This window comes from Anarhichas minor, unplaced genomic scaffold (assembly GCF_050575085.1).
Source record: "Anarhichas minor isolate MPS153535 unplaced genomic scaffold, ASM5057508v1 ptg000016l, whole genome shotgun sequence".
In the NCBI taxonomy this organism is placed as follows: domain Eukaryota; kingdom Metazoa; phylum Chordata; class Actinopteri; order Perciformes; family Anarhichadidae; genus Anarhichas; species Anarhichas minor.
The window spans coordinates 4447590-4462415 of NW_027466462.1; the positions used below are offsets into that span (position 1 = coordinate 4447590).

Genomic DNA, 14826 nt, shown 5'->3' on the forward strand with positions numbered 1-14826 from the left:
GAGACAAGTGCGTTTTAATTGGGGAGAACTTTCTGTTTGAAAGTTCGAGGGGCTGTCATCGTGTTTGGTCAAAGGGCTGCGTTTGTTGGGACTTCTTCAAAGTCGATAAATATCTTCCATAGAGACAAACTGCACCGCAAGAGGCCAGTAAACTCCTGTGTAAAACAGTTTTTCTTTTATATAATTGATCTACATATTTCTATGAATATATGTCAATTTCAGCCAATGATTAATCATACACATACATAGTACTATGCACATTTTAAGAGAATGCCTAATTTATAGCCTCACATTACTTAAAATGTTGTGCTTCAATTTATCTGCATAGTATTTTCTTTCATTTTAGTAGCAAACAGGGTATTGTACATCTCTGATACCATACAAAGGTCTGTCTGATTTGCAATTAGTAGCACTATTAATTGCTTTTTAATAAACAAATAAATCCCATCCAATTTTTACCTATAGTATACCAAAAGTACAGTTGAAATGAAATGCAAAATATACAAAATGTACAAAAATGTGTGTACTCTCCCAAACTTTGCAAACAACATTTGCGAAGGCTCTGGCAACAGCAAACAAAATGAAAAAAATAATGTATAAATACAAATTGACTGGCTTTAGAAGCACAATTCTATAGTCGAACCATAATAGCTTCTCCATAATTTATTCATGTCTTTCTTTGTTATCCTTAATGATTAAATGTACATAACATATTCATACAGCTGCATGTTAATTTACTTTTATAACCAAAATACAAAAAAAAAAGTCATATTATTAATGGTTAATGGATCAGATGTAGCTTTTAACCAATTGATTTTAAGTTTCTAATCAATTATTTAGGCATGTATACATCAAGTAAAGTTGCTTCTAAACTGTTACATGTTATTATTATACTGTATTGACTGGGAAAATTAAAAAACAACAATATATATAGCGTAATATTTATTATATTTTTATTTTATTTATTTATGTGGCTCAGGACCACGATCACGTGGTGTGGAGCACCAATTATATTCTCAAAATAATACTTTTATCAACTTTTACACTCTTGGGTGCACTGTGCCTTTAATAAGCATGCTATAAACCACGCCCCTTTTCTACTTCCTTGTTGGTCCAATCAGGCTCGACTAATCAACACACGACACAGCGATCCCCTGCTCGGTTTTATCAACCCTACTCCATCGAGGCTTGACTACTTTGGCCTGACGGTAGATTGTTGGCTGATGCTCTGTTGTGTAGCTACCTAAGAAAACATCCATATCATGCCCGGTGAGACAGCCGTTAAAAACATGTCATCACCGTGAATACAGGTACTCAAAGGTATCTGTTTAGACTTTGTGAACGGACTGATGAGGTAACTATCCGCGCGAGCAGCAGTTTAAACGGGCTTCGGAGGAGTGTTTTTGAGGCCTTGTCGCAAACCCAACTGCTCCCAAAGTCTCGTTATAACCGTCCGGGATTTCATGTTGAAGTCGTTAGGTTTTTGGTTAAAATTGAGTGTTTTCCCGTCGGAGGATGGACACTGATAAATTCAACTATGCTTACAGTTGTGACTTGGACATCAACGTTCAACTTAAGATGTAAGTTTTGTACTTGACGTTAATCTTTAGCTTTTTGCTTAAGCAGTGTAACTAATCTATCTTGTGACAGGATGCTATGTGTGTGTGTGTGCGTGTGTGTAAAGACACTGTCTATATTTAGCTAAACCATGTCATAACAAACTGTTTATCAAATCAAACATTTAAGTAAATGTCCACATTTATCACAAATCCCAGAATGAGGTGTTAAGAGTAGTTTGGAGATGTAGTCTGACTTTGTACTGAAACAGTTTGGCCTTTTACAAAAAAATGTGTTGCAAAATTGATGTTGCCTGTTTGTATTATTGAGACTTATTTGTGAGGGAACAACTTGGAGCACCCTTGAAAACATCGGTATCAACATATTTGTTTCTCTCCTTCCTCACCGCCCCACTCGGTCTGTGTTTTCTGCTCTTCCAGAGGCAGCTTGGAGGGGAAGCGAGAGCAGAAGAGCTACAAAGCCCTGCTCGAAGACCCGATGCTGCGGTTCTCTGGCCTCTACCAGGAGAACTGCTCGGACCTCTACGTCACCTGTCAGGTGTTTGCTGAAGGAAAGCCTCTCGCCCTGCCTGTTCGCACCTCCTACAAAGCCTTCAGCACACGTTGGAAGTGAGAGTGAATCTCTTTCTTTGTTTGCTCTCGTCTCACTAATGTTTATGAGAATATTGTTACCCCCAAAAACCATCTCCCCTATTGTGCCCTGTTTATTTATTTGACCATCTTCAGAGCTGAAAAGACACAAAACTCCCTCCAGTACAAGCAAATTTCCTGGAGTTGCATATCACTTCCTCAGACCCTTATCTCCTTATCTCCTTCTTCCTCTCTCCTGCTGTCCTGCGCAGCTGGAACGAGTGGCTGCGGCTGCCGGTCAAGTACCCAGACCTTCCCCAAAGTGCCCAGGTCGCTCTCACAGTGTGGGACATCTACGGGCCCGGCAGAGCCGTCCCCGTTGGGGGAACCACTGTCACCTTGTTTGGCAAATATGGGTGAGTCTAACATCGCACTACTACTTCTGGTTCGTTACCGACACAATAGAACAATGTGTTTTGCTACCAGGTTGAAAGAGCAGCTTTGAGTTCACCTCACAGCTGCACTTTGTGAGATGACACATTGATATGTGAGGAGTAAAACACACTCCTGTTTTCTTCTAGTATGTTCCGGCAAGGGATGCATGACCTGAAGGTCTGGCCGGGTGTGGAGGGGGATGGAGGAGAGCCCACCACCACACCGGGACGCACCAGCAGCAGCCTGACGGAGGACCAGATGGGCAGACTCGCCAAGGTACAACACCGTATGTGGGTGGACAGGGTTAAGTGTGTGTGTGTGACTTAATGACTAAAAGAGATGAAAAGGGAAAGAGATATGATGATGGAGGGTGAACAAGAAACACTGTGTGTGTGCGTTGGTAAAAGGAGAGAAACCCCCACCGATACCAAGTGGTGTCTATACCATCATCTGTTCCAGGGCCCTGACCTGGAGGTACTCGGTGATGTGAGTACAAGTGGAGGAGTTAGTGTTGCCAATGCAGAATGTGTATGTGTGTGAAGAAGGCCTCAGTTCAGATGTGTTTGCAAACCACTTGTATCGCTCCTTAAATGAGGATTGCCACATTAGAACAATTCAGACTGTGTCAGGGAGGTTCCCATTATCGATAAAAAATACTTCCTTTGTCTGTTTAAATCCCTGAACACTTTGCATTGTTCTGTGTGGGAAAACCCATATGTTGTGTAAACCCATTCAGTGCTTTTACAAATACACGTTGACCCAGATTTTGGTGTGAACACAACGTTCTTGAGAGCATCACACGCATTCGTTTTTAGGTTTTCTGCTGTTGCCGTACGTCAGTGTGTGTTTCCTGTCAGTGTGTGCATGCTTTTCTTGTTCACGTGGACACACAAGAAAATTATGTTTGTCAACTTGTTGCAGCTTTTTTTGGAATATTTAGTGGAAAGCGTCAGGGATTTAATTTTACCGTCATCTGATTGGATTGTTTTAAAAAAAAAAAATGAATAAATTGATTCCTACTTTTTATCTATTAATCCTGAGTGCAGTTGACTTAATCACAGCCAACGTTTTGTTCCTCGGCTGCTACCAGTTCATGTGTTGTTGTAAAGAGCACTAATTCTAACCAGCTGACTTGTGGGCTTTCTGTTCGTGGCCAAATATGTGCTTACATTCCCGACACCCACACTGACCGACGAGTGGATTGGCTGCTTGAGTGCGTGTGTGTGTCCGGAGATGCTGGATTGGCTGCTGCCACTGGATTTGTGCATGATTTGGTTGAGCTGTTTGCACATCAGCCACCATGCTGAAACCTCAACCTCCATTATTTTGTTGTATTTTGGTAAACCTTTGTCTCTCTCTCCATCCAGCTGACGAAGGCCCACCGACAGGGCCACATGGTGAAGGTAGACTGGCTGGACCGTCTGACCTTCAGAGAGATTGAGATGATCAACGAGGTGAGTGCGTTTACCTGCACTGTGTACAAAGAACCTTTAGCTCCAAACTGAAATATACTCCACAGCTACGTGACGTTTTGTAGAGACATTCATAGTCCCAGAGGACGAATCTTAAGGACTTTGATTATCCTCTGACTTTTCCTCTAGCGCCACCATGAGGTTGACATTTGTGTTTTCTTTGTCATGCACGAATGTTTTCACAGTAGTCTTTTTAACTAACTGTCGTCTTTTGAGTTGAATTCAAGTGTTTTTCGTCATGTATGTTTCTGCAGAGCGAGAAGCGCAGCTCTAACTTCATGTACCTCATGGTGGAGTTTCCCCGTGTCAAAACAAATGACAAGGAATACAGTATTGTCTATTATGAAAAGGTATTTTTTTTACATTTAAATGCTTGTAACGAGGTGTATTTTAGAGTGTAACATCCTTGAATATCACTGGAAACTGTGCCAGCTGATTGGTGTATTTCACTCTGTCCCCACTCAGGATGGAGACGATGCATCGCCTGTTCTCACCAGCTGCGACATCGTCAAAGTCCCTGACCCACAGATGGGGATGGTGAGAGGACACACGCAAATACACCCGCTTATACTCTGGAAAAAATGCATTTATGATGTCTATTGTTGGTTTAGCATTATGTGACTTTCATGTAAAATAAAACAATAATGTAGCATGCTTAATTTATAGTGTGTATGTATTTATATATGCAGTGTTTTTCAATTCATGGTCTTTCTACAGGAGAACCTGGTTGAGAGCAAGCATCACAAACTGGCTCGTAGCCTCCGCAGTGGGCCCTCAGATCACGACCTGAAGCCCAACGCTGCCACACGTGACCAGCTTAATGTAAGCAACAACATGTCTGGTTTTTATTTACTCTCCACATGTAGTTGAATCTGAGAGTAGAAAAGAAAACAATGTATTGATGTAGAATCCCTGGGTAATTCTTTACCATGTCTGCGTGCACCAACAGATCATCATGAGCTACCCTCCAACCAAGCAGCTGAGCTCTGAAGAACAGGACCTGGTGTGGAAGTTCAGATACTACCTCACCACACAGGAGAAGGTGGGTGTGTTTCTTACATTCTGCTCCACCGTAAACCAAGTCTGCTGAAGTTCCTGTCTCAATCCTCTTCTCTTGCTTCCTCCTCTCGCTGCAGGCCCTCACTAAATTCCTCAAGTGTGTCAACTGGGATCTGCCCCAGGAGGCCAAGCAGGCTCTGGAGCTGCTGGGGAAGTGGAGGCCAATGGATGTGGAGGACTCCCTGGAGCTGCTGTCCTCCCAGTTCAGCAACCCCACAGTTAGACGCTACGCTGTGGCACGCCTGCAGCAGGCAGACGATGAGGTAGGAGGACTGACGGGGGGGGGGGGGGGGGGGGGGTCACTAGGAGTGTATACCTGTGTGGGTGGATGATGGAGACTCTCTGTGTGTATAAAACTTGTTTCAAACCTGAGCTTTGAATTCCAAATATGAAGTACTTTGTGAATAACCTCTTTGGCATTATTGTTGCTGTCTCCTCTTCCTCTAGGACCTACTGATGTATCTGCTCCAGCTGGTCCAGGCGCTCAAGTACGAGAACTTCAGTGACATTCAGGGCGGCCTGGAGCCCGGCAGCAGGAGAGACAGCCAGGGACTTTCAGATGACTCGTCACTGGACAGGTCAGTACTTGGATGAGAAGTTATAACTGCTGCTCCGTCTGTGGATCGTAAATAAGTCATCACTACGAGCAGCTTGGACAGAAGCGAGACACATGTGGAGGTTCTGTTGTTGTGTCAAAAAAATGACACTGAGAAGCAGAACGGTTGTTGTACTTCCAGGGATTTTTTTTCCCCCTGTTTTGTTTTTACGGCCTGGATCTAAATTTAACCCAGAAGTGCTCACTGTTTGGGAGAGTATTTTCGACATTGCAGAATTTTGATTATTTTCCTTTCAGGAGCCGTAATGAACTCTTAGGTTATTATGGTTTTACTGGCGTCACTCTGCAGAGCTCTGGCCAGAATCTGGAGGCCAGAGCTCTGACGATCAAAACCAGTCCACACTGAACACGGCACCTCATCAGTTTAACTAAAAGTGCCCTGAAAGTTTTCATTTCCATTTTCTCTGACTGTTGATTGTTTTTTTTGTTTACTCTTTCTGTAGTTCCCAGATCCTGTCTGGCACATCTGGACCTTCCCCTGCCACGCAGAAAGGCAAGGAAGCGGCCGACAGCGAGAGTGTCGAGGTAAGGAAGTCAAAAATGTCCCTGAAAAGAAACTGACAATCCCCACATGGCACATAGAATTGTGCCAGAAATATCAAATGTAATTTTGTTCCAGAAAAGACAGTCTAAAAAAAGACACTATATGTTAGTTTCAGCTTTGCATGAACATCTTCTTGTGTCTGTATCTCTTTGCAGCAAGACTTGTGCACATTTCTCATCTCCCGTGCTTGCAAGAACTCCACACTTGCCAACTATTTGTATTGGTGAGTAGCAGCAGGTCAAGTCAACTTGCAGACAGATGAATATAAACACAAGGACATTTTCAGAAATAACAACAACCTGTGTGTCTTCTTAAGGTACGTGATTGTGGAGTGTGAGGATCAGGACACCCAGCAGAGAGATCCTAAGACTCACGAGATGTACCTGAACGTCATGAGGAGGTTCAGTCAGGCTTTACTCAAGGTCAGGAAGCTTTTATCTTTCACTCTGATTCGTGTCTGCGTCACTAAAGCACTGTCTGTTTAGGTCCTGCAGCAAACTGAACTACAACACAAACTATATATGTTTATCTTTGTCACTTCCTGTCCCCTCCAGGGTGATAAGAGCGTGAGGGTGATGCGGTCGCTGTTGGCTTCCCAGCAGACCTTCGTAGACAGACTGGTGCAGCTGATGAAAGCCGTGCAAAGGGAGAGCGGAAACCGCAAGAAGAAGGTTACAACAGAATACCTACACATGCTAAACCTATTCAGTATTCTGTCTGAGTTTATCTATTTAAATGATGCAGCATGTGTTTTCATATTTTATTGTTTCACTCACATGGACACTCTTTCTCCTTCATGCGTGCTGTTTTCATTGATTCTGCTTCTAACTGAAACGGCCCACGAGCACACTGATCCCTGCCGAGTTGTGTTAACGGCAGCGTTCCCCGCGTGTGTGTGTCTGCAGACGGAGCGGCTGCAGGCGCTGCTGGCCGACAACGAGAAGGTGAATCTCTCGGAGATCGAGCCGATTCCGCTTCCTCTGGAGCCTCAGATCAGGATCAGAGGCATCGTCCCCGAGACCGCCACGCTCTTCAAGGTACAGAAAGAGTAACTTTCATCCTCGCAAATCACTTCATCATGAGTGTGAAACAAGTATCTGTGCAACACATTGTTCATGAGTCTTTTCCCTCTGTGTGTGTGTGTGTGTGGCAGAGCGCTCTGATGCCAGCTAAGCTGATCTTCAAGGCTGAAGATGGAGCCATGTACCCAGTTATTTTCAAACATGGAGACGATCTGAGGCAGGATCAGCTCATCCTTCAGATTATCTCGCTCATGGACAAAGTAAGATTACTCTTAAACTGGTTTATTGATGGTGGTTTTAGTTTGATTAGACTACCGACCACTTGTAGTCGTTGATCTCTTTGGGTTTCTTTTCTTTTCAGTTGGCAGCTTTTTCTGTAATGTTGTAAAATATATATATATATATATTTTTATTTTTTTGGCTTTCAGCTGTTGAGGAAAGAGAATTTGGACCTGAAGTTGACACCTTACAAAGTATTGGCCACCAGCACCAAGCACGGTGAGAAGTCATGACTCATCACTCGGCTCCATATAAAAAAAAAACCCATTCTTTCAGCCTAACTAAAAGTATTCTATTCTTATTCCAGGATTCATGCAGTTTGTTCAGTCTGTTCCTGTTGCTGAAGTCCTGGCTACTGAAGGCAACATCCAGGTGAGCAGAGAAACGATCACAATAAGCTGCAAAACAACGTCATCCGTCCTTTTTATTCACATGGTTTGTTTCAACAGAGCTTCTTCAGGAAGCATGCGCCGAGTGAAAAGGGACCCTACGGCATCAGCTCCGAGGTGATGGACACCTACGTCAAGAGCTGCGGTGAGTCCGATTTAACAGCGCCATGTTTAATCTGTTGGTGTGCGCTACCTGCAGAAAACCAGTCTAATCACCTCTCTCACTGCACCCTTCCAGCTGGTTACTGTGTCATCACGTACATCCTCGGAGTGGGAGACAGACACTTGGACAATCTGCTGCTGACGAAGACCGGTGAGGGCAAACGGCTCGTAGGTACCGCTTTACTAATGTCCTCTTTCACGGAGCAGTTTTCAGAACGTTCTCTCCTCTCTTCATCCAGGGAAGCTCTTCCACATCGACTTCGGCTACATCCTGGGTCGAGACCCCAAACCGCTGCCCCCGCCTATGAAGCTGAGCAAGGAGATGGTGGAGGGGATGGGAGGCATGCAGAGCGAGCAGTACCAGGAGTTCAGGAAGCAGTGCTACACCGCCTTCCTGCACCTCAGGAGGTAAGAGGCCGGACACACGAGAAAACAAACTAAACCGAAGTCATGTTTTTAGCCTTTTTTAATATGGTTGGTTTAAGTGCTTCCATTACCACTCCAGTTGAACTATTGAAATAACATTGTCCTTCTTTCCTCCTTCAGATACTCCAACCTGATCCTGAATCTGTTCTCTCTCATGGTGGATGCCAATATTCCTGATATCGCCTTGGAGCCCGACAAGACTGTTAAGAAGGTACGTTTGTTGATACCAAGAACAAAGACAAGAAATACTTTTTTCAGTGGAGTTTAGATGTCGCTCCAGATTGAGCCAAGTAATTACGCCGGTATATCTTGAACAGTGTTTAAAATGGACCTCATCATGTTTCCTTTCAGGTGCAGGACAAGTTCAGATTGGACCTGTCGGACGAGGAGGCCGTCCATTACATGCAGAGTCTGATCGATGAGAGCGTGGGCGCTCTCTTTGCTGCTGTGGTCGAGCAGATACACAAGTTTGCTCAGGTATGTTTACTCAAACACACAGTACACTGACAGCGTAATGATACATGTGATCATGACCGACGTTTTTTGGAGCTGTGAGGAGCTTCTGGCTGTCAGAGATCGACCAGTCGGCGTGCAAGAAGCAGATCTCAACAGTGTTTGTGTATTTACTTTAACTGCCAGAAGGGAGAGACGCATGTCGAGCCGTGGGTTATTCAAATCCTTGTTTTTATTTCTTCCATAAGTGTAAACTTTGTTCCCATCACTATTCAGTACTGGCGCAGATGAGCAGAACAAAGAAGGCTGAACTGCATCGAACCTTCTGCAGCAGGAGCACATGATGGTGTGGCTTTGACTCGACTGATGCCGTGTGTGAGAGAGGGTGAAGAAACCCAATGACACTGTTAAAAAGGCCAAGAATGCACTGCCAACCTCTACTGCAAGATGGTTAAACAAGGACATGGTGCTCTTTGTTTGCTTATGTATATATAATGTATATTAATTATTGAAATGTATGGCCAAATAAAAGACTGATACAAGTGAATTGTGTATTTTTTTTCCATCATTTAAGCCCAAAATCGTGCTGCTATGCAGCGTTCATGGCGCGCGACATGTTTCTTAATTGAGCGTGGCTGGTCGTACCGTCGACGCTGGGGGTAGAAACCAGTCGAGCCCCTGGAGGGTCGGTGAGTCACAGAGCGAGTGACTAAGCATTTCCTGCCACACATGGAAAGAGGAGCACATTAATTTAAGCACAAATTATACATTTCCTACAATATCTTCTATTCTGACGGGTGGGTTCCTTTTTTTTCCTCTTGTGTTATATGCAGCCACTGATTAACTTTAAAAGAAACAAACTGCAGAGAACAAAGAATTTGTTTTAATTAGGCACCTGCAGCAAACAATGAAGCTTTATCTGGTTTAAAATGCCTTTAATCAGGCATTTATTAAAAAGGTACAGTGAGCTTACTAGTAGGTTCATGACTGTTTTCACCATACACATTTTTCCCACAAAGAAAAGTTGACTTTTCACGCTTATATAGGTCCCCTCAATCACTCATCAGGGAGCTGCACCTAGAACTCAGAGACAGAGAGGACACAGAATTAAACGTAACACATGCTATACTAGGCTGCAACTGTTTCTGTCTTCAGCTGATGGGCCACAAGTTAGCCTTGTGGGAGCGCCAGCTATAAAGACTTTGAACAGTGATCTCGGCTCTTCTTTGTCTGACAAGGCTGCTGATTTGTTTAGTTCATGTAGTCTTTAAATAAATGTATTTACTACTTTTAACTCATCTGGTCTCCATTCATGTTGCATGTCGAAAAAAAGTAATATATATGCGTTAACTGCTAAAATGTTATATTGTCTGAGGTGTACATTTTGAATACTCTGGTAACAGAAACAAAATTGCAGACAATGATTTGAAATAATCAGGAACACCGTTGGCTGACGAAGAAATGATCAACTTGTCAAAAACACAATTTAGAGTTTTACTTGTTTTTAATTAGAAGTAGTCCGATAACAATTTGAACATAATTGTGATCCACTTATACATTACCTTTCAGCTTTACAGTCAGTAGTTACACAGTCTTGGCAAAAACCTACTGCTCTCCATCACCGATATAAAAAGTAAATTTCAAGTGCAAAAATCATGATCTACAATTATAACAAGACTAGAAACAAGCTAAATGAAATCCACATAAGTGGATCATTTTCAGAGAATCTACTGCAAATAGCAGAAATGAAAAGAAAAAAATGGCCGACCATGTATCAGCTCCACCGTTGTGTAGTCAGGTGCTCACATTTGCACACGCCAGCGTCTTGCTTCATACATTAATCATCTCTCCACAAGCAAAATAAGCACCAAGCTTATAAATAAAAGCCATACACACTGGCGTATACATGGAGCTTTGGATAACCCCCAAGGTCTCTGTGGACTCTGGAAAAGGTAGAGAGGGGAAACAAACAACGCCGGATGGCCAAAAACCCAAATGCTCCCCAATGTTGCGGAAAGAATGCAACACCAGCAAAACAGAAGGCAGAAAAGCGAGATGTCAAGATGTTTCTTTGATTTCGTGCGGGAGGCAGGATGAGGTGTCGGTCACGGGTAAGAGGCAGCTCTGTTATCTCCTTGGGGGAGGGGGCGGGGGCAGAATGAAGGAGCTGTTTGCGGCATGTGGGGGGTCAGATGTTCTTGTTTATGAAGCTTATGGTTTGGACGGGCCAATTGAGTCACTGGACGTCAGCACAAAGAGGCAGAGGGGGAAGAACCGCAACCAGATTTAGATTTTTCACTGAATCAGTTGTACATACACAGAAAAACAGCTCCTTTTGGACATGTCAACTACAATAAACTATTTCCGCTTCATTGGCGATTCTCACTCACCAGTCGATACTCTGACTCATATCGGACAAACAGTCAGAGGAACGTGCTTACGTGTTTGAAATGGGGAGCCACATTTCTATCACTTGAAGGCAGACGCCACTAAACACAATTACAAGTGAGAGGTCATCTGGTGGCTCTCAATATTGGGTCATGGACACCATTCAAGGCCCCGCAAGAAATGTCAGAGGTCAAGTACGGAACAGCATCTCCAGAGCTGGAAGGGATCCATTAACTTGCTCAAAGACGTTTCAGCATGGCAAGGGATCATGGCCCTTCAGACCCCCCACTGGCACATACCTTTAAAGAGCAACACTCACAGTAATTTGGCTCTCAGTTTTTAAATCTGTCAGTCTCCATTTGTCCTTGCTCCAGCTCCAGCTTCATTCCTCCACTGTCCCAGTACGCTGCACCCGAGCTGGGGTCTCGACGGAGGGGATCGCCGGTGTGTGTCGAGGTCTGGTCCTGGTTAGAGGAGGATTCTATGGAGATTTGGTCGTCGGCAAATTCCAGGTGGATGTCACAAGGGTCGATAGGGACCGAGGCGAGGGGCAGCAAAGATACTGGATCGTGAACGGGCGCCTCAATGAAAGGAAATAAAAAATGAAGATTAAAAATCGGTCATTATAGGGAATGGACTTTGTATTTAAAACATACCGGAATCTTGGGTTGACTTTCAGCGGTTGGTTCTGTTTCGCTCGGTCTTCTCAGAAACACAGTGAGAAGTGGAAAAAGCAGCAGAGACGTCAGCCCGATTCCCAGAAACAACGCAGGCAGCAGTCCTGAGGAGAAAACACAGCACAGGTTGAACAAATCGCTGCCCCAACAAACATGCAATACTGCAGAATAGAACTTCACACACACAGTGAGGCTGCAGAATGAGCCAGAGACCCTTTGGACTCTGCACAAAGTCCTGAACATTTCTCAGCAGCATCTGAACCGACCCAATGCAGTGGGGAAATCACTCACACCTTTGAGAAGATGGTGAACGCCTTTATAGAGTGAGAAATTCAGATATAGTTTTTAAATTTAAGGGCTGAATGATTTTGAAAAAAAGACCTTAATTGCTTTTATTTTGAGTGATATTACAACTACGATACGATCTGCAATATTAGAGGGCATCATCATTCTCACTTTGCTTTTTTCCTGAAAAACATTCAAACAATTATGGTGTGATGTTTTCGGGGACCTGTAGCAAACAAAGATGTTTTCTTAAGTCTTTAGAATAGGACGTGTAGCTCTGCAGCGCGACGGTATTTATTTAAAAATGGTATTTTGACATTTTGCCTTTAACAAATATTTCGCCTCATGAAAAACAAATATAATTTTGTGTAGCAGAACAAAGTTTTTTGCTCTTTCATATCTTGCAACCACTAGGTTTATACTGTAATTTACTGGAGGGGTCCTGCAGGTTGGGAAACATTTCTCTCATCAATGGACAAAAATTGCATTGTTTTTGCAAATGTGAGGAACAATGATCCATCACGTCCTCTGTGCTTGTTTGTTACCCTCTTAAGGTTAAATTGTGGATGATGCTAAAAGGTCATGACAGGATTTAACGGCTTTAAAGCTTCAAAAGTTAAAATGTGATTCGTCTTCAGTTTTCCTCCCACCTGACTTGGAAACGGTCTCGACACACTGAGGGGCAGATTTCGGGGAAGCAGCCATGGAGAAGGTCGGGAAGGAGAAGTTGGCCACAGCACAGTAGTTCTGACCTGGAGCCAAACCAGAGAACTCCACATGGGACACCACCTCCTGGGTCCAAACCGTGCGGCTCTGCAGGATCACAAAGTACTCGGGTTATCGAGATTCAAAATGTAGAAGCAATCCGCCGACACCGAGCTGATTTGGGGGGGGACCTTTGCATTTCACCACCTCGTCATGTTTAGCATTAAGAATGGCATCACAATCATACACACAACTTGACTGATCTTTCAATCTGGATGGAACAATTGAAATCGTTGTTTACAGTTTTACCAGAGCATGTCAGTGCAACACTGAACGTTTGTTTACTCAATGAGAATCCTGACTTGTAATTAGATATGCCGGTTATTGATATTTTTGTATATCAATAACATAACAAAAAGCATGTCAGACCTGGTACTCGGATTGATTGAGCTTGTTGTACACAGTTACTGTGGTCCATGGGTCGATCAGTTCAGAGATGGGACAACACCTCCCCAGAGAGCACCTCCTGTTGGCCGCACAGGGGAACTGCACCTTCACCAGCAGCTGGTCGTCTTTCAAAGAGGCCGAGACAGAGGGAGGACTGAAAGCTGGAGGAGGGGGGAAAGGAGAGAGAGGCTGTTCATTTTCATATTTAAAGGTTATTGTACTTTTAAAAGAAACTATTTCAAACCAAGTGCAACAGAGAGAGGGGGACCTGCAGGCTCTCTGTGCACAGGTTTATGAAACTCTCACTGACTGAAGTCACTGTAGTCAAACTTGCGTGGCTTCATCCAGACGGTGGAGATGGGGCTCAGGTGGACACCCAGACGAACCATGTTGTACAGCTCAAAGTTTGAGAAGGCGTGCGAGACGTCGCAACTGTGGGACGAGACCCAAACACACCACGGTACGTCGTGCCAGGGGTCCCTGTACACACAAGAGTACACACAGTCATATATGTAAAAGCATGCGCATGAAATATACTATCCTCCAATCACAGGCTTTCACGTGCACAGCATTTGATGTAGAGGAATGTAAAATGTGCAAATAAAACTACAAAACCTTGTTTGTCCCCGTTTAAAATAAAAGCATCCCTATGCATCTATGTCGATATACTGGCAATTTATTCCCCTTCCTGTGTGAAATGCACATGGCGCTTGTTGCTTTTAAAGTCAAATAGAAATTCTTATCAAACCATAACTTTGTAGTCTTATTATAATCAGCACTAAACCTAAAGTAGTGAACACATTTAATGATCTAACATACAAATAAAATGTACTGTTATTGATCCCACACAGAGATTTTTAGCAACGAAATGAAAACGTAAGAACCAACAGGATTGTCTGTCTCTCTCTTTTACACACAGACACACAGTCAGGAGGACTTACCCTTGAGTCTTTGTCTGCACGGTATAGGTGGTATTAGGACTAGCATGGGGACAATCCCACCGCAGGAGGCATCCTAAGTCCAGTGATTTCACAGCAGTGTAGCAGACTGATCCAGTCGACCCTGGGAGGTTGACACAAAACACATACACCAAAATAGCACCGTTACACAGATGCTTGTTAACACTTGCAAGCATGAGCTCTTGCAGAGGAAGGAAAGGCAGAAAACACAGGAAACGGCTACAGAGAAGTCAAATAAAAACAGTTTAGATATTAACTTCAGTGCTCACCAGTGATCAGCAGGGCGACGACGACGCACAACCCCAATCCCACCGGGGTCACGCCTGGTGTCTTCATGGCAACTTGGTGATCTGGATCAAGT

At 43.8% G+C, this 14826-nt stretch overlaps 2 protein-coding genes across 3 annotated transcripts; one reads left to right on the forward strand and one right to left on the reverse strand.

The window, feature by feature from the left end:
* Positions 1-1195: 1195 nt before the first annotated feature.
* On the forward strand, positions 1196-9551 carry pik3c3 (phosphatidylinositol 3-kinase, catalytic subunit type 3). Of its 2 annotated transcripts, XM_076092589.1 has the most exons (26): positions 1196-1580; positions 1998-2186; positions 2420-2563; positions 2729-2858; positions 3042-3068; positions 3950-4036; positions 4309-4404; positions 4520-4591; positions 4772-4876; positions 5004-5096; positions 5191-5376; positions 5561-5691; positions 6173-6254; positions 6429-6496; positions 6590-6695; positions 6828-6944; positions 7179-7310; positions 7427-7555; positions 7724-7793; positions 7882-7946; positions 8024-8108; positions 8202-8276; positions 8365-8533; positions 8672-8762; positions 8903-9028; positions 9281-9551. In XM_076092589.1, exons 1-26 carry the CDS (start codon positions 1516-1518, stop codon positions 9293-9295), a joined length of 2655 nt encoding a protein of 884 aa, XP_075948704.1. In that variant the 5' UTR covers positions 1196-1515; the 3' UTR covers positions 9296-9551. The 2 variants fall into 2 exon arrangements, with proteins under 2 accessions (XP_075948704.1, XP_075948705.1); XM_076092590.1 differs by lacking the exon at positions 3042-3068.
* A 33-nt stretch (positions 9552-9584) lies between these two features.
* On the reverse strand, positions 9585-14801 carry LOC142950643 (interferon lambda receptor 1). Its single transcript, XM_076092204.1, has 7 exons — positions 14735-14801; positions 14448-14568; positions 13817-13986; positions 13489-13667; positions 13005-13167; positions 12049-12173; positions 9585-11973 (listed from the first exon to the last, which is right to left on the reverse strand). The coding sequence occupies exons 1-7, from the start codon at positions 14799-14801 to the stop codon at positions 11725-11727; spliced, it is 1074 nt and encodes a 357-aa protein (XP_075948319.1). The 3' UTR covers positions 9585-11724.
* Positions 14802-14826: the final 25 nt, after the last annotated feature.

What these genes read in the sequence shown, in the direction of transcription:
- pik3c3 (XM_076092589.1), top strand. Translation starts at nt 1,516, where the DNA reads ATGGACACTGATAAATTCAACTATGCTTACAGTTGTGACTTGGACATC. An exon ending in ACCTTGTTTGGCAAATATGG is followed by an intron (nt 2,564 to 2,728) that starts GTGAGTCTAACA and finishes GTTTTCTTCTAG; the next exon opens with TATGTTCCGGCAAGGGATGC. An exon ending in TTATCTCGCTCATGGACAAA is followed by an intron (nt 7,556 to 7,723) that starts GTAAGATTACTC and finishes TTTGGCTTTCAG; the next exon opens with CTGTTGAGGAAAGAGAATTT.
- LOC142950643 (XM_076092204.1), bottom strand. Translation starts at nt 14,801, where the DNA reads ATGAAGACACCAGGCGTGACCCCGGTGGGATTGGGGTTGTGCGTCGTC. An exon ending in CGAGACCGTTTCCAAGTCAG is followed by an intron (nt 12,174 to 13,004) that starts GTGGGAGGAAAA and finishes TTTTCTCCTCAG; the next exon opens with GACTGCTGCCTGCGTTGTTT. An exon ending in AAAGTCAACCCAAGATTCCG is followed by an intron (nt 11,974 to 12,048) that starts GTATGTTTTAAA and finishes CCTTTCATTGAG; the next exon opens with GCGCCCGTTCACGATCCAGT.